General features: G+C 48.0%; 1 protein-coding gene across 1 annotated transcript in view; it reads left to right on the top strand.

Annotated features, from left to right (window-relative positions):
* Window positions 1-19,014, top strand: part of rasa2 (RAS p21 protein activator 2) — a 56,007-nt gene that overhangs the window by 26,418 nt on the left and 10,575 nt on the right. Inside the window, exons 10-19 of the mRNA XM_083636361.1 lie at window positions 3,811-3,964; window positions 4,316-4,464; window positions 5,495-5,609; window positions 7,409-7,483; window positions 8,126-8,249; window positions 9,040-9,146; window positions 10,929-11,012; window positions 11,175-11,252; window positions 11,396-11,469; window positions 13,321-13,427. Of these exons, the coding sequence (XP_083492487.1) occupies window positions 3,811-3,964; window positions 4,316-4,464; window positions 5,495-5,609; window positions 7,409-7,483; window positions 8,126-8,249; window positions 9,040-9,146; window positions 10,929-11,012; window positions 11,175-11,252; window positions 11,396-11,469; window positions 13,321-13,427 (1,067 nt within the window). The remainder of the gene's footprint in view (window positions 1-3,810; window positions 3,965-4,315; window positions 4,465-5,494; window positions 5,610-7,408; window positions 7,484-8,125; window positions 8,250-9,039; window positions 9,147-10,928; window positions 11,013-11,174; window positions 11,253-11,395; window positions 11,470-13,320; window positions 13,428-19,014) is intronic.

Raw genomic sequence — 19,014 nt, 5'->3', positions numbered from 1 at the left:
GATCAAAAACGTGGACAGCCCGGGTTGAGTCGGGGTTGAGTCGTGCTAGTTTTGGTCCCTGCTTTGTTGAGGTTCCAGCGCTGTGGACCCGGGTTCATACGGTGATGTGAAAACACTGTAGACGACTGATTGGTCAGGCAGAATCGTGTTTACTCTATCTACGGACTGTCATTGGTGCATACCAGTTTAGTGGGGCTTACCTTCTTCTGTTATGTTATTTCCATCAGTCTTTTGTGTTGCTGCCTTCGGCTCTGGTGAAATAAAATCGATCTCCTTACCCAGCTTTAACATGACGGTGGTTTTCAATTGTTTTGAGAGAGAAAAAAGTCCGCTCCTCAGGAAGCCCTTGTAGTTGTGTGCAGCGTCGGCTCCGCTAGGCCGCAGGCGGGGCTTTGGTGAAGCCGCGGTCTTGCCTGGTGAGAGGCCGCCGGGGTAGAGGCTTGAGGCTTCACTTCTCCCTGTAGCGCAACCCCCGTCCCTCGCGCAGCGCATGCATGTGAGTTTGACTAACAACAAAGTGATATCCATTCTCCTGGCCGATTGTCACATTTGCCCATGTACACTGTAGGTCATTTAGAGGCACCAGTATTTCATAAACAGTTTAAAAGTTCTGTGTATGGATTTAATTTTAACGTTATATGTTATAGCCTACTTCGGTTATGGGCAGAGGGCAGATATGCGGTCGAGCAGCGGTGGAAGCAAAACATCCATCGGGTTGAAACGAGTAGAGCCGAGTGGTGACGAGCTGGGCAGGGCTGTAAAATGCTGTGGAAATGAGCCATAAGCCAAGCACCATCGGATCCAGTCAAATCCAAATCCACTCGGAAGAACAGTGACAACGTCTTCCGCATCCATTCCATCACATCCGCACCAAAATCAGTTCATCATCGAGTCCACTTGGATTCGATGATGAACTGATTTTGGTATTCCAAGTTCAAGGTCACAGTCTGTGACCTCACGTTCATCCGGTCCATTCTCGTGAACGCTATATTTCAGGAACACCTATACGAAATTTCTTCAAATTTGGCACAAACATCCACTTGGACTTGAGAATGAACTGATTAGATTTTGGCGGTCAAAGGTCAAGGTCACTGTGACCTTATGTCCGTTCCATTCTCATGAACGCAATGGTTTAAGTTATGTTATGCTAAGTTTAAGTATATTAAGTTTCTGTTTTATCTTTGTTTAATCTGCTAAGGATCTTGGCACATCTATTGCCTCAGTAAGTTGCTCATGTACCTTTTGCAGTGTATTTTCCCACAGCTGTTCAGACAGTGCGTTATTAATAATAATAATAATTCATTTATTTTATATAGCGCTTTTCAATTATTATCCCTTCACAGCACAATATCCAGAAGTTTATGTCAACCCAGCAGGGCCATGTTTTATTTCAGCCTGTAATTACTGGTACAGTTTGGTTTCAAAGGGTTTTTCAAGCCAGGACGATCATCTGTCTCATTAGCTTGTTGTTGCCAGACTATTTTTTTTACCTTTTATTTTAGGCTTTTCAATGTAAACACAAGACAAACACTCAGTACATTACAACTCAGCACGATTATCTTCACAAGTATTAAGAAGGGGGAGGGAGACAGAGGTCACAGGTCATCATCATTAATCATAAAATAAATATACAAATATACAGACAGCGATGGAGGGCACATAATTATATTGTTCCATTACCCTGGAGGTAATCTAGTACCGGGCTCCACATTCAGATGAATACTTTGATCTTGTTCTTATGTGTCATTGTAGGTACAAGGTGGTATAGATCAGTCTATTTTTGATTATTGCTGATAGTGGTACGGATGTGTCTGTGGTTGTGGTGCACCAAAACTTCAAGCCTCCTGGAGGTGTTGTGCACCTAATTCAAAACCACATCGGAGAGGGGAGGTGCCCGGCCGGCCTGAAGCTCTTCAGTGACATACCCACTCTGACTCATCTCTCGCTGTCAGGCTTGGTTTCTATATAGGTCGCCTCCCAATGGAAATTGCAGAGTAACTCATGATACGATAGTACTATCATGGTACTTGGCCCTCCATAATGATGGTATCACGATACAGCGATTCTGTGATAATTGTTACATGCAGGAAATTTCATGTACGATACATCACGACATCTGTGTAACTGAAGAGGAAAAATAGCCCTAAAAGGGCAAAAAGCAGGTATTACGTGTTTATTCACAGAATTGACATGAAACAATGTACAACAAAGTACATACTGCGACAGTACCTCTTTAACACACAGTGACTGCAACTTGCCATGAATCTACATTCCTTTAAAACATGTTTAAATGAAGGATACAAAATAATACCTCACTAAGCTATTTTGAGGGCGTCCAGGTAGTGTAGCAGTAGATTCCCTGCCTACCAACAGGAGGGTCACAGGTTCGCACCCCCGTGTTACCTCCGGCTTGGACGGGCGTCCATCCAGGCACGACTGGCTGTGTCTGCAGGTGGGAAGCCGGCATGTGTCCTGGAGCGACCAGCACTAGCGCCTCCTCTGGTCAGTCGGGACGCCTGTTCGGGGCGGAAGGGAACTGGTGAGAATAGTGTGATCCTCCCACGTGCTACATCCTGCCGGTGAAGCTCCCCGCTGTCGGGTGAAAAGAAGCAGCTGGCAACTGCACATGTGTCGGAGGAAGCATGGTGCTAGTCTATGGCTCTCCCCAGATTAGCAGAGGGTGGAGCAGGCAGCGGGGGGAAATTGGCCAAGTACAATTGTGGACAAATCAGAAAAAAATAATATATAAATGTGCAAATTAAGTTTACAGAAGGAAAAAACACTCACAAATTAATGCAAAAAATACACATTTTGTGATAAATGTCACGATATGGTATTGATACCATATCGTGACATTTATTGCAAAAACACACTAGTGACTAGTGTATCAATAATGTATTGCAAGAGGATCTGTGTGTGTGTGTGTGTGTGTGTGTGTGTGTGTGTGTGTGTGTGTGTGTGTGTGTGTGTGTGTGTGTGAGTGTGTGACCCCTTTAGCACAAGTTATGCATGGTATCGTATGGTATCTTCTTTCCACTCACATCACAGCACCCTGAGCAGCTGTCACTTTTTCCCAAAATAAAGTTCAAACAAACTCTAATTGCCCGCAAAATGTTCGAATATATTCGAAGTTTTTTGGTTAATTACATTTTTTTTTTTTTTTTGCAGGCCAGGCCAGGCCACCGGGCATCGGCCCGACCTGCCCGATTATGCAGTCCGCGCCTGCCGGTTACATCGTATTAATATATATAATATAATATAAAATATTAAAATAATATAAAAAAAAATCCTCAGCTGTCCTCATGGTCCAGTCAGTCAGCTCCTCTCCGCTGCTGTGTTAGCTTGGACGCTCACAGTCACAACACTGCCTCACAAACGTGGCTGCATCCAACTCGAGACAACTTTTCAGACCCTTCTCGAGACAATCTTTCTCAGAAGAGACCAACGCGACAAATCTGGAGACTTTTTCTGACATGGGATTAACATTACCAGCAAGCAGCAGTTGGTTAATTTTGGTTAATTAAAAAAATATATATATTAAAAAATAATAATAATTTATTGGGCAATAATAATTCGGTCAGGTCAATTATATTCGAACAAGTTAAATTCGAATTTCGAATAAAAAGTGACAGCTCTAGTGTGTGTGTGAGTGTGAGTGTGTGTGTGTGTGTGTGTGTGTGTGTGTGTGTGTGTGTGTGTGTGTGTGTGTGTGACCCCTTTAGCACAAGTTATGCATGGTATCGTATGGTATCTTCTTTCCACTCACATCACAGCACCCTGAGCAGCAGTTTGTCACCCTGTGGTCTATAGGTATCTCCTCCAGCCTAAAGGGAATGGTAACAAGTCCAAGTCGGACGACCTGGGGTCACTGCGTTTGAAACTGACCTACATAGAGGACACAGTGCTGCCATCTGCCTGCTACACACCACTCTGCAACCTGCTGCTCAAATCTCCAGATGGGAAGGTAAGAACATTGCTCAAGTAAGAGGAAAACCTGAAGTACTGTAGATATGTGTACATCTCTAATGCCAGACACAATCAAGGTCCCACGGTGCACAGAAGCTGTTCTGGCGCTTATGGAGGCCTGATGTTGTTAATGGACAGTTCATGTTGCTGTTTCCTTTATTTTGGCAATTGACTGCACTTCACACTTCAGTTCAGTCCATCATCCACTGTCAATCTTTTCTAAAAGTTTATCCAAAGATTAAAATTGAATTCATCATTTATTATCTTTCTCTCCCCTTCATTATCCCATCCTTTTGTATATTTATCTCTCCCCCCCTCACCTCACGGTCTTTGTCTTGACCTCCATCAGCCCATCTCGGCGTCAGCAGCACACATCCTGGGGGACATCTTTCGAGAGCGATACGAGGCCATTCTGCCCATGGTCCGGATGCTGCTCCACCACAACCACTTGGTGCCTTTTGTCTCTGCCGTGGCTGCCCTGGAGCTGGAGAACACGCAGTGCGTTCACACACACAAACACACACACACACACACACATGCACACACACACAGTGTTCGTATGCGTCGAAAACGGGAATAAAACTGTCTATTTACATGGATGAAAAGCACGCTGCCACGTGGCCCCCACGGAGCTCCGTTCTAGGACTGGCTTGCACACTATTGATCTCAAAACAATGCCTAAGACGGACAAAAACGCTGCGGAGAACACTGGGTGAGTCGTCAGATAATAATTAATGTGAGGAGAGGGGTCCAGGTTAAAAAAAAAACGAAATTCTCCTTTAAACAGTTTGAGTCAAGCTTTGAAATGTGTTGGCCGGTTGTTGAGCTGCTTGCAGCTTGCAGCTAAAGTTAACATTTTATGGTGGTTGACAGTGTAGGTACTGGATGTAGCAGACAAAGAGTATTGAAGGCAAGCGATGAAGCTCTTGTGCTTTTAAGTTATTTGGCGCAAAATCGTCGAAGTCGTCCTGTTTTGCTAATGTGATTGATCAAAGAGTTCGATGATTGACAACAGACAGCAACCAATCAGTTGGTGCTGAGAAATACGTCACCGAAATAGCCTTGCGTCCAGACCCCAATCAAGGATTCAGTGGGGCTGGATAGCAGGCTACTCGTCTCCAACTTCCCAGTCCCAATGCATGAATGCTCGAGTCTGTCAGTCATTAGTGCCCAAGTCAGTCCAAGTCGAGTCACCGCTCCTCAAAATGAGTCCAAGACTCTGACTCGAGCTCGACTCAACTACAACACTGCATACAAGTACACATTGCAAGGTACATGCATATGGTTGACTTACTTACTATACTATACTTAACTTTAGCGCTAACATCTACAGTAAGCTACTGTAAATGCACATTATATGATGACGATCATTTAGTATGGTCTCTCTATACTTGAAGTCAGAGAGTTCAAAACAAATTGAAAACTGTCAAATGTTGTTGAGTTAGTAAATGTTCTGTGTATAAATGTAGGTTGGGAAGAAATCTTGTTATAATGTGTCGTTGATCATAATATTCCTGTGTCCATACAGAGAGGCCAACACCATATTTCGTGGAAACTCGCTGGCAACCCGCTGCATCGACGACATGATGAAGATTGTGGGCAAGAATTACCTTATGGCCACCCTGAAGACTGTACTAGATGAGGTATGAGCAACAAGGAAACATACACACATCCAGCATAGGAGCCAGGATAAGCATGAGTCATTGAGGTTGATGTAGGAAACTGCACTCTACGGGCGTGTGTCGACATAGCGCCTGTCAGCGTCTTCCTGGCATGAGAAGAGTGTTTTTTATGAGGAGAAACAGATGATAACTAGCCTGGTAAACATCCGGTCACAGGAACCCACATTTGTGTTTCGTTATGCGAGACCATCTCGCCTCTGGCCCAGGGCGGGCGCTTTCAGAATCCACAACGCACACGGGCCAATCAGGGACCTGCCTTGTAGTTGACATCGTAACGTCAACGTTGGTTGAGGTAAACAGCCATAAGTGCATTTATTACAGAAATAGACTCAACAGACAACAATTCAACAAGAACAGGAGTATGAAACAGCAGAGTTTCTTGGCGAAAAAGACGTTTGCGCCATTCTTCCGAGTGCATTTGGATTTGAATGGATCTGGATCTGGTGCTGATTGGCTGAAGGACTAGCTACTTCCGCCCACTGAAATTATAATCTCTAAATGATGGAATTTAAATGGGGTCGCCTGAAAAAAAAGTCTCTAAGTCAGTGGTTCCCAACCCCAAGTGGGTTTGCCTGATTATTATTATTACTTTTTACACCACACAATTTAAAACTACTGAAAAGGATTAGGACCACATGTAAAAAAAAATATTGGAGTTCTGAGTTTAAGTCAGGATTCTGAAAATAATAAGTTTAAAGCATACATTTAAAGTCAGAATTCTGCTAGACGTATGGACTGTCGCACGGAAATGAGAGACATGGAATCCTGGCGAGAAAACATTTTGAGCTTTTCTACTCTGTATGTTTTTTCCTTGCAGAAGTGACCACTATTTTTGAAAACTCGACTTTGTTCACCTAGCCGCGTCCGTGCCGTAGTTAGAAAATTTGGGGTGTGCACGGCCAGGCGAAAACTCGCCACATGGGAGCCTCGTGAAGGGACGTGTCTGCTGGTGTGACGTCACTTGGACGCACAGACACTCGCAGTCCTCGCGTCGGATGTGTCAGGTGTAATTCACACTACATTTAAAGCACTTTTAAGAAACCTCATGTACATATTTATGTGTCGTTTAGATGACTCGATGAACAGTGATATTGTGGCCTTAATTAATCCTGTCAAAAGTAACACCAGGTTCAACTCAATCATGTGGCGACATTGGTGAAAGAGCCTCTATGTATTATGACTGTAATCTTGATATCAAGGTTTGTTGTTTTTTATATTTTTTCTACGTTTTGTATTGTATTGTAATGTGTTATGTTCTCCTATGGACCTTCCTAAGTGTCTGGAATTAAGTTGAATTGAATTGAATTGAATTGAATTGAATTGAATATAAGGGGATAGGCTACCGGGGACGAGACATATCTGGCGTCAGCCCTTGCTTTAATAAAGCACTGGGCAGTTAACTCACGTGTTTGTATTCTTAATTATTGAGACTATGGGAAATTTGGTTTTAGGTTAGCTTTTTGGATAGTCAATTTATTTTTCATTTGTCTTGCAGAATGATCGTGAAGCTTTAAAACTCAGGTTCATCTACCCTTTCAGTTCACCACAGAAAAGCTCTGAAAATGAAAATAACTGAATTCTGATTCTGAATCATCTCTGCAGTCCTGTGACTAATCATCTCCTGTTGTTGATGTTCTGATTTCATAAGAATAGGGATAAATCTTAATCTGCCATAGCCGGTAGCCATAGCTGGTTCATTTACACACTAATTGATTGGGCCTGGCCTAATTATTTGCCTTTGTCTTTTTAATCTTTCATAGATTTGTGAATCCAGCAAAACATGTGAGATTGACCCAATTAAGCTGAGAGAAGGTGACAACGTGGAGGCCAACAAGGTAAGCTTGTCTCCAGTTCACACTGTATTAATGATGTTTCTTGTTTGTTTTGTACTCCTCTATGACAACAAGATACTATAGAAATGTGTTTTAATGAGTCTTGGCACCCTAGAACATTTCACCGGGTTTGTGCTGTTGTTGAATTGTGTTACGGATCAACAAAATAATATTCAACAGATTAGGTTATTATTGGGGCTTGGGCATGTATGTATGTCATGTGGAAATAACCATATCAATGGAATGAATGAGAAATTGGCAGAGATTTTAATTGGCTTATTTATATCGACGATTAGGGCCTACCGTAACGGAAATTAATTTTATTGTGCCTTTCTTGACAATACCATACCATGTTTGCTAGATTAATTGTACCACCACTTAAGAGCACATATCAGGAATCCAAAAAACTACTTAATTTAGCAGTCTGAATCAGGGGAAACCCACCCCACGCTCACAGCTGCCCAAACATAAGTCTGACGTCTGAATACGCAGCTGGTTATGAAGACATACGCAGACATGTCGTGAACTGTGACTCACAGCCTCAGTGGTTAGGCTTGAGGTTAGGGTTGAGAATCAGGTTGAACAAATGGATTAAGGGAATTCTCTCACAAATAGTCATGCAAATGTTTGCTGTGCTCCCTGCAGGAGAATCTTCAAGGCTATGTCCAGAAAGTATTCTCCTGCATCACCCAGTCCAGTGCCAACTGTCCCCCACTGATGTGTGATGTCTTCAGGGCACTGAGAACCATGGCCTCCAAGCGTTTCCCAGGTGAATTGTGTGTGTGTGCACGTGCGTGCGTGCGTGCATGCGTGTGTGTGTGTGTGTGTGTGTGTTGGACCAGCACTGAGACCAGGAGAATTGTGATTCCAACATTGAAGAACATTTGAGAAAAGCCCTTGTAGGGGAGTTAAAATAAATAAGCGAGGACAGCATAGAGAGCCTGGTCCGAGTGAAATGTTCTGTGTTCTCTCCTGTTTCTAAATATAGCTTAATCGTTTGGTTTGACCAAGTAAAACTATTTTTATAAGCAGTTTACGAAATGTCTATGGGAAAATAAATGGCGGATGAAAATCCCTTTGTACGCATGCTGATGCAGGAAGTGACATTCACTTTGGCTCTCTATTGTCACAGGAGCGTGGAACTAGGCGCACAGCACTTGTTCAGTGGCTTGTTTTACCGACATAAAAAAATAAATAAATGTCCAGGTTGGTTATGCAGATCCAACTGGCAAACCCATAGACAAGCTGCATGTTGTAGTACATATGTCCACCATAAGGTGGTGCCAGAACTCTCACTATCAACAGGAGTTGTATTTGAGATTTATATAGGGGGTTTACTTATATATTTTACACATTTGAAATGCAAGTTAGAAATGTTAGAAAAAATCTTTAAGATTAATTGTCCATTGGAATGTTTAAAGGCCATCCCCAGTTTGGTACACTAGGCTTTATCCTGAGATGCCTTTATTGATCTGAACGTGATTGAAATGAGTATGATGACTCAGAATCCAGTGGGTCATATTCACTTCCCTCTATGTTGTTTATCTCTCCCTCCGCAGCCGATCCACACGTGCAGTACTCTGCTGTCAGCAGCTTCGTGTTCCTGCGCTTCTTCGCTGTCGCTGTTCTTTCTCCGCACTCCTTCCAACTCCGCTCCCATCATCCTGTAAGTGCCTGACCCTGACCTCATGACTGAAGGTGTCTTTTATTTGTGTAAAATGTTTGGAAATGCATTAAAACATCAAACAGGTTATGGAGATGCAAACTGAATAACATAAAGCCATATGGAGAGACTTACCCCAAGCTTTTTCTTTTTTCTTTTACACTATGTTCCCCCCCTTGTCTGTAATTGTATCTTTTGTTGTCAATAAAAATGTAAGCAACAAAACAAAAATACATAAAACAGAAACCAGGAAAATTGTAATGTTGGCGGGGTGCCTAAAATCAGATGTTTTTAAATAAATTCAGCTGGGATGAGTCAGTGTAGAGATTATGCTCAAGCTGTGTGCATGTCATCTGTAAAGCTGAACGTGCCTCTTCGGCTCACACGCATGTTAACATGTAACACATATTAGAGGTCTTTCTGTGCAGATTGTTTTGTTGTTTTGTTGTTTTGTTTTAATTGGATGGGTACAAAATGCTTGGGGCTTTCCATATGGGACAAAAATGGGAGAAAATCTCTTAAAAGTAATAAAAAAAAACTCCCATTCAAATTGGTTAAAGACCGCCTCACTTATCTTGGTCTGACCATACCCAGAGATCCTAAACTAATACTTAAGTTTAACTTTGGTGAATTTGTTTTGACACTCAAGCAATGTATAGAAAACTGGAAAATCCTCCCTTTGTCCATGATTGGTCGTATAAATTCAGTTAAGATGGTTTCACTTCGTGTCTGTTTGATGATCACATCAGGGTCCCCACTGAGAGGATTAGAGAGGCGTGGCAGGAGGAGCTTGGTGTTGACTTGTCTGAAATTATATGGGACAGGAGTCTGTCTTTGGTGCAACTCTGCTCGGTTAACAGCAGACACCAGCTGATCCAATTTAAAGTCACTCATCGTCTTCATTATTCCAAGGCTAGGCTGCACAAGATCTATCCTTCCGTCTCGCCGCTATGTGATAGGTGTCAGGTGTTAGAGGGTATACTACCCCATGCTTTTTGGTTTTGCCCTTCACTTTCCGGATTCTGGGCCAGGATATTTGATTGGTACTCTAAGGCCTACAAAGTAGCCCTTCAACCAGAGGCAGAACTCGCCATCTTCGGCTGCTCAGAATCCTCGCTGTTTCTCCCTATGGCTGTGCAGCAGTCTCTGACACAGGGGACGACTGTTGCCAAGAGACTTATTCTTAAGGAGTGGAAGTCCCCCTCTTCACCTTCCTTCCAGCTGTGGCTGACGGACATGATCTCGGTTATACATATGGAGAGACTCCGGTTTCTGAGGATCAATTCACTTAAGAAATTCTCTGAGGTCTGGGATCCGTTTCTGGCCTATTTGGACGAGGTTAGAGGTGACTGATGACTCGCCTGGTTGACTCTTAATGGACCCCTTGCCTGGGATCCCACGCACATTTCCTGAAAGTACATTGACACTTCACATGGCTGGTATCACCATGTATGTTGAAATGTTGATATATGTATGTTTTTGTTTTTGTCTTTGAGCCTGATGTTCTGTTTTGTTCTCAAAATTGTAAAAAAAAAAGGAAAAAGAAAAAAAGAAATGTATGACTTTATTCAAATTCTCCCATGCACTATGCCTCAACTGTCTGTTATTCTATACAGGTTGAAACAATGAAATTTGACAAATGAAAATGTAATTTATTCTTGACAAAATAATGATGTACAAAAGCTATTTGGCCCACATGTCATCTGTATTTTCTTGACTACTACGGGCACCATAACATGAGACATGTGCTCGATACATTGTTGTCATTGCACATTTTTATTGCAGGATCCTGAGGTTATCCGCACACTCACCCTCATCTCTAAAACCATCCAAACTCTAGGCAGCTGGGGCAGTTTGTCCAAAAAGCTGGTAAGATCAACACTACGTGTATAACAATACTATGAAGATATACAGTATATGATCAACTAATAAGAGCAAAGGGATAATGTCATGAGCTCAGAAATATGATCAAATGCAGCATTTTAACAGCGTTCACATGTTGAATTAAGTCTTTATTTTCTCTCTCTTCAGTCGAGCTTCAAAGAAACCTACATGTACGACTTCTTCAAATCATTCCAAGAAGACAAGTGTATTGAAAAAGTTAAAAAGGTGTGTGTATAAATGTTTTATTTTTGTTGTTGTTTTTTGAATGCATGGTACTCAAAGCACACAATAGCATGTGGACGTTTGTTTATTTGTCATGTGTGATTTCTAATGGGTAGCACTGGTTTCCCTGTGAATTCTATATCCAGTTTCTTGATGAGATCTCCTCCAACGTCAACAAGGAGTCCAGTGGGGTGGAGGATGCCGTGGTTCTCAAGGAGGGGTGAGTGGCTCCAAGATCAAAGGGAGGGGAGACGAGACAAACATTTACAGTCTGCAGAGCCTTGTTGAAGGATAATACAGGTATTTTTTATGCTACATCCGTAAGGGGGCGGGGATAGGGAAATGTGACGTAGCTAGGGATACATTACATATACATTACGTCATTTGGCAGACGCTTTTATCCAAAGCGACTTACAATAACACATTTTTGTCAGCAATAGAGCAATCAACTATGCAACACTGTCTATGGCAGCTACAACTTCTGAAGAAATAGTGGTAAAGTTTATTATTATTTTTATATAGGAATAGGAAGGTCGTAGAGAGTCGCAGTTCGAGGGGTGGGTAGGGGGAGTGGCTAGGGGCACGTGAATGGTGGGAAGGGCCATGGTGAGGGAAGGGGGTGGGGCTAGGGGAAAGGGGCCGTAGCTAGAGATTGTAAGGTTGTAGAGAGTCTGGGTTCGAGGGGTGGTTACGGGGAGTGGCTGGGGGGATGTAGGGTTAGGGGTAGGACCATTTCCCATGCTGAAAATGATTAGCCGTGTTGTTGAAGTACCCCTTTACCTTTAAACCTTCTCCATATTTAAATCAGGTGGGCAGTTTGTCCTAGTGCAGTCCTTCGGAGTAGCACTTTGCAGTTCCCTGCGTTTCTTAGTTTCTTTGTATCATTATCGGCGGTCACGTTCACCATCTTCTACCATTTTTTTTTTTACAATGACAGAAAAATCGGAAGGCTGTCTGTCATTTCATAATAGATTATGATTATGACCCTGTCTATCATATGACAGACAACGAGAAAGTCTAACCTCTGATCGTTATTTTTTATTGTGCCCCAGAGTGTTCTCCACACCCATAGGAAGCAATGGAAGTCTCTGCCAAGAAATAATCCCTCAAAACATAATCCCTCGAGATGAAGCATTACTCGCCTTTAACATACTTTTATTAGGACCAGCTGTGAGTCAATATGAATCACCATATATAATCCATGGATCCTACGCAGGTCTGGAATGTCTGGGAAAGTATTAAAAATTAATTTGATCGTTTCCAGGTCTTGAATATTTTGGGAATTTGAAAAAAATGTGGAAAATGTTGTGGTTCATGTCCAAAACACACATAACTAGAAGGGCACTTGGAGAGCCCATACCTCCACCAAGGCCAATAGTCCAGGCTGCTATGATATGCAGTGTCTGATCTGGTTCCACTCCTGAATTTCATGGCTTCTTCCTTGGCCCATGCTACACTCTTCCACCCAGGTTACTGAAAATTGACCAAGTAGTTTTTTGAAGCTCTGGAATTGTGTAACCGTGAAGTCTCTCTGGGCACATTGTCGATACGTCAGTAAATTTACATCTTACATCTTACATTTTTGCCTAGCCTTCTGGCTTTTTGGTTATAATCCAAATGCTATATAAACACATACAATTAAGCGAATCATCCTTGCAGTTTTGACAGCTGCAAAAAAGACAATCCTCCAAAGTTGGTTCGAACCGAATATCGTCCTAAATACAGTCTGGGCTGTACTGTTCTATGTTTTATTTTATTAATTTATTTTTTCTTCTGTTTTACACTATTTCTCACTTTTGCTTTTTGCTATATACTGTTAAATAATGAATACAAATTGTAGTCAAGAACATGGTCTTGGAAAAATATGGATTTTTTTTAAAAGGAAGCCGTGTAGGAACCCTGCCAATCATCTCACATATTCTGATATTTGTTGCTGTGAAGAACAGTCTAGTGATATGACTGAGTTAGCAGGGGGCAAGACACTGAATGAAGTGAGTTAAATTACTCTGGCCCTATTTATTTTGTTTACTTGCGCAGCCTTTGAATCCTCGTTGTGTGTGTGTCTCCATAGGGAAGTGCAGAAACGAGCCCAGGGGAGGAAACGCATTGGCAAGCGAAACTTCAAGAAGAGGTGGCTCAGGGTCACCAACAGGGAGCTCTCCTACCACAAACACAAAGGTAAGTTCTCAGATCCATTCTCATTCCAGTAGGGTTGGGCGGCATCCAATTTTTGATACCTTTAAACGTTAGGGTTGTGCTACAACCCAGGTTTTACGAGTGAGAACGAGAGCTCTCACTAGTGCCTACTTCGCTGCGTACGCAGCATTATGGAAGACTGTCATTTTTGCTCCAAAAATTACTTTTACATTAAAACCTGACCACGCCCCTTTAGGTGACGTGGTGCCCCCCTGGGCTGACTGGGCCTCCCACCTCGCCCCCGTGACTACGTCACGGCCAGTCACCCCAGGGGCCGCCACTCATTTCTTCCAGCCAGCTGAGATCCGACGCACCCAGAGACGCATCGACGCAGCAAGGCTGGGTAGTGAGAGCTCTCGTTCTCACTCGTAAAACCTGGGTTGTAGCACAACCCTAACGTTTTACTTCGTTTCGAACTCAAGCTCTCACTAGTGCCTCCATTCAACCGACCTTGCTGCCGGGAGCACCCCACAGGGCGACCCGAAAGGCACCGGTGAACCACGGCCATATGGCAACGTTTATGCCTAACCGTCTGACATATTAGAGTGGCAACGATACTACTTTCTTGCCACCGACAGCACCGCGTGCGCAAACTGCGAACCGGACACGTCGAGACTGTAGTACCTGACGAAAGTGTGATGAGAGGACCATGAGGCCGCGGCACACATGTCCTTCACCGACACACCACGCAACAACGCAGAGGATGTCGCCACACCTCGCGTAGAATGCGCCTTGATACCCTCCGGGGGAACCTTGCCCACGGCCGAGTATGCCAACGCGATCGCCTCCACTATCCAGTGTGATAAGCGATCCTTGGAAAGGGGTCCGCCCTGGGCCCTTTGCCCAAAACAAACCAACAGCTGATCTGTAATGCGTAAAGCGCGCGTCCTAGCCACATAGGCCGAGAGCGCCCTTACGGGGCACAGCATGTGCAAACGTCTCTCCTCACCCGAACTGAACGGCGGGGGACAGAATGCCGATAAGTCTATTACCATAGACCTATAGCTGGCATTAATATTCTTGGGCTGGTACGCCGGGTTAGGTCGCAACGTAACCCTGCGCCCATCGTCCCCAAAAACCATACAGGCCTGCTGTACCGAGAGGGCAATCAGGTCACTGACTCTCTTCCCTGACGATAAGGCCAGCAGCAGCGCAGTCTTTAAGGACAGAACCTTTAAATCGGCGGAGTCCAAGGGCTCAAACGGATGACCCGTTAGCCCGTCCAGCACCGTAACCAGGTCCCATTTGGGAAAAACGCACCGCACCGGCGGGCGCAGTTTACGCGCCCCCTTCATGAAGCGCGAGACCAAAGGGCACACCCCCACGGGGGTCCCTTCAATCCCCATGTGGCAAGCCGAAATCGCGGCTACGTACACCTTAAGCGACTGCGGGGACTGCCCCGCGTCAAGCAAGCTTTGAAGGAAACAGAGAACTGGACGCACGCTGCAGTTCACTGGATCCACACCCTTACTTGTGCACCATCGCGAAAAAACCCGCCACTTGTACGCATACTGGGTGCGGGTCGAAGCGGCCCTAGCACTCTGAATAGTGCGCACCACATTGTCAGGCAGGCCCTGTGCTAGCAACTGGTCCCGTTCAGGAGCCAGACTGCTAGCTTCCACCTGCCTGGGGAGGGGTGGAACACCTCCCCCTCCGCCTGGGACAGGAGATCGGCCCGCACCGGCAATGCCCACGGGGGGCCCTGCGCCAGGGAGACCAGGTCCGCAAACCACGTCTGCCTGGGCCAGAACGGGGCCACTAGAACGAGCCGGAGACGCTGTTCCCTCACCCTGTCCAACACCTGACGGATCAGGGGGATCGGTGGAAACGCATAGAGCCCCTCCCGTGGCCACGCGTTCGCCAACGCGTCGTGTCCCAACGGGGGGGTGTCCTCCTGGATTGAGAACCACAATGGGCAGTGCGTCGCGCGCCGCGATGCGAACAGATCGACGCGGGCACGACCGAACCTGGCCCAAATCTGTTCCACCACCTGAGGGTGGAGGCACCACTCCGTGTGACGGGGGTAGCCTCGAGACAGCAGGTCGGCGCCGTAATTCAGCCGTCCCGGCAGAAAGACCGCCGACACTGACAGGAGACGGGGATACGCCCACAGGTGAATCTCCGCCGCTAACCGGTTCAAAGCCTTCGACCGCACACCGCCCTGTTTGTTCAGGTGGGCGATCGCCGCCATATTGTCCGAGCGAATCAGCACATGGCGTCCATGTATGACTCGCTGGAAATGAAGCAGAGCGAGGCGGATCGCCTCCAGCTCCAAGACGTTTATGTGGCGATGCTCCTGGGCTTCCCACCGGCCGTTCGCCGACAGAAACCCGCACACCGCACCCCAACTCCAGAGGGAGGCGTCGGTGCGAATCACTAGCCTGAGCGGGACCGGGCCCAATCGAGTGCCCCTCGATAGGTAACGGGGGTCTGCCCACATGGCCAAAGCCAGGCGGGCCTGACCTGTCATAGGCACCCTGCGATGACGGTCCCTGGCTGGATCCAAGCGCAACGCAAGGAACCAGATCTGGAACGGACGCATGTGTAGCCTCCCCAGGGGGAGCACATGCAGCGCCGAGGCCATCAGGCCCAACATAACTGCGCACTGAAGCACTGACACCGAGGAGCATCGACTTAATGTCCTCGCTGTCCGCACCGTGCGCGCCTGTCGCTCCCGCGAAAGGCGGGCTCGCATAGCCCGGGAGTTCAACTCGAGCCCCAGGAAGATCGCCGTCTGTTCTGGGGCGAGGCAGCTCTTTTTCCAATTCACCATAAACCCTAAGGTTTGCAGGTGATCGGTCACCACCTTGGTATGTTTCATGGCCTCGATCCTCGAGCCGGCCACAATAAGAGCGTCGTCGAGGTAAAGGAAGATGCGAACCCCTCTCGCGCGGAGGGGAGCCAAGGCCGTCTCCACGAAAGCCGTGAAGGTTCGCGGGCTCAATGACATGCCGAAAGGCAAGACACAGAACTCGTAAGCCTTCCCTAGGAAGGAGAACCTCAGGTATTTCCTGTGTCTCTTGACCACGTGGACATGGAAGAACGCATCTTTCAGGTCCACGGAAGTAAAGAAATCCCCCTGTCTCAACGCGTTGAAGAGGTGGGGAAAAGAGAGCATTCGGAACGGGAGCTTCCTCAGCGTCTTGTTGAGGCGCCGGAGGTCCAGAATTGGACGCATGGAGCCGTCCTTTTTGGGCACGACGAAGTACCTGTGGTAGAACCCCGAGCGTACCTCTGCCTTGGGGACCGAGCGGATCGCCCCCTTGGCGAGGAGCGACAAGACCTCCTTGTGGAGTATGTTTATAAACTCCCCCTCCACGACCGTATCGTGGGTCCCGTCGAACCTGGGTGGGGCCCTGGCAAACTGCATGGCGTAACCCTTCCGAAGGGTGCGCCGCAGCCACGGGGACGGGGAACACAGACGCTCCCAGGCCTCGAGCCTGTCGGGCAACGATGGTCTGTTTAGTATATTGTTGGGCACCGGGGGACCCGGTGCTTTGGTTGGGGAAGAAAAAGGGGGGGGCGGGACAAACGAGGCTAAGCCCCCCTGCCAGTTTCTTACGCGGGCTCCGCCTACTGACGTGCCCTGTGAGCGTGTTGAACCGGCGAAACCCCCCAGCCGTGCGGCTTTCGCCGGCTGGGGGGCGTAAGGAGGCAAGCCTCTCTTTTGACCGCGGGATGCGGGCTCGTCCGCTCGCGCGGTCCCCAGGAGAGCTCCCGACCAACGATGGGCCCATGGCACCATCGATGGTGGGCTTGTCCCGGGGGCCTCCTGACGGCGGATAAGCGATCCAAGGAGAGCTCCCGACCGGGCTCGGGCGCTGGGCACCGAGGACGGTGGGCTTGTCCCTAAAGCTACAAACCGAAGGCTGGCCCTGAAGCCAAGCCCTGGCGAGCTGGGTTGGGTTTCCCCCTGCTGAGTCCCAGACCGAAGTTGAGCGCTGAGCTCCAACGACGGTGGGCTCATAGCCCCCCCCCCCTTCCCCAGGGAGGTGACTAAGTACGGGACTGGTTACCCGCTCCCCGCGCACCCCCTCGTTTTGGGGGGCGGGGGCCGCGTACCCTGGCCTGCCGTGGGACGAAATATGGGCCCACCGCGGCTGGGTGGGGCGCATCCACTGGGGGCGCCCTAGCCGGTGAGACTTGTACCCGCTGACGCGGGGCGGTCCGCGGCGGCGGAGGCCCCGGAGGACGACTCTGCGCGCGCGCTTGGACCTGGAACCGGCGGTCCTCCCCCTTCGCCCGCTTGGGCAAGAAGGAGCGGACCGCCGCCGAGTCCCTCTTAGTCGTCTCCAACCGCTGGGCCAAGTCTTCCACGGAGGAGCCGAACAGGCCCCCCGGGGAGATCTGGGCCCCCAGCAGCCTCCTCTTATCCTGCTCAGGGAGCTGGGTAAGATTTAGCCACAGGTGGCGGTGGGTGAGAACAGAGAAGGCCATGACCTTCCCACTGTTCTGCGCCAGGCAGTCCACCATACGCATGGCGTAATCCGTGGCCATCCTGAGCTCTGTAAACAGCTCGGGGGCAGGGTCACCTTGCATGTCCCGCAGGAGCACCGCCTGGTAGCCCTGCAGAATGGCCAGGTTGTTGGTCATGGCGGCGGACTGCCCCGCCGCCAAGTACGCCTTTTCGGCCAACTTGGCTGTAAGTTGGCACGCTTTAGAGGGCAAAGCAGGCCTCGCGGAGTTAGGGGCCAGGTGTCTGGCCACCATGTCCTCGATAGGAGGCATCGCGGTTAACGCGAGTTTATCCGCCCCCTCTAAGGCCGACCACGGAGCCATGCCCGCGCAGAGCGGCTTGGCCTCCTGAGGCCTTTCCCATCCTGACTGCACCGCGCGAACCACGTCTATACAGACCGGCAGCCGGGGCTTCGGGCGAGGTGCCTGTGGTGCCTGGAGCGGCTGGTAGTAGCAACCCCGCAGCACTGATTCGAGGGGCGGAGGTGTTTCGGCCCGAGCGATGCCAAGCTTAGCTGCAGCCCTGGACATTACCCCCAGAAACTGCTTCTGATAGGGCTCGTTGAGGCTAGCCTCCGAACGGGTCCCTAACAGAGAGGTGGTCGCGGTCGCGCGGTCCCAATCCTCCCCGCCAGACAACTCCTCTTGGGGGGCGTTCTGGGGGGGAATGATGGGGTCATAGGGGAAAACCCCCCCCTGTTCTAACACAGGGTCGATGGGCTCGTCCCCCCAGTTCAAACTCTGCCGTTCGGGTAGGACCGGGGAGCCCTGCTCTTCAGGTACCTCCTCTTCCTCCGAGCGGTCAGACCCACCGCACGCGCCTCCCTCGGGAGGTGCGTGGCTAAGCCGCGGGCCCACCTGGACAAAGAGCATAGCTCTCTCCCGTAAAACGGCCAGGGTAAAGCCCTCGCATGCCCGGCAGAAGTCTGACTTCAACAGGGCGTCGCTAGCATGGTTGTGCCCGAGGCAAAACACACACTGGCTGTGGCGGTCCTGGATCGCCAAAGTAGCCTCACAGCTAACACAGCTCTTGGCTGTCTCCCTCTGTCTCATGTCAGCCGCCCGGTTCATTGTGCGAGAGAGCGGAGCTAACCCGCCAACAAGATCCGCCGAC

The sequence above is a fragment of the Poromitra crassiceps genome, assembly GCF_964638095.1.
Source record: "Poromitra crassiceps genome assembly, chromosome: 5".
NCBI classification, from domain to species: Eukaryota; Metazoa; Chordata; class Actinopteri; order Beryciformes; family Melamphaidae; genus Poromitra; species Poromitra crassiceps.
This window is presented reverse-complemented; position numbering and strand designations above follow the sequence as displayed.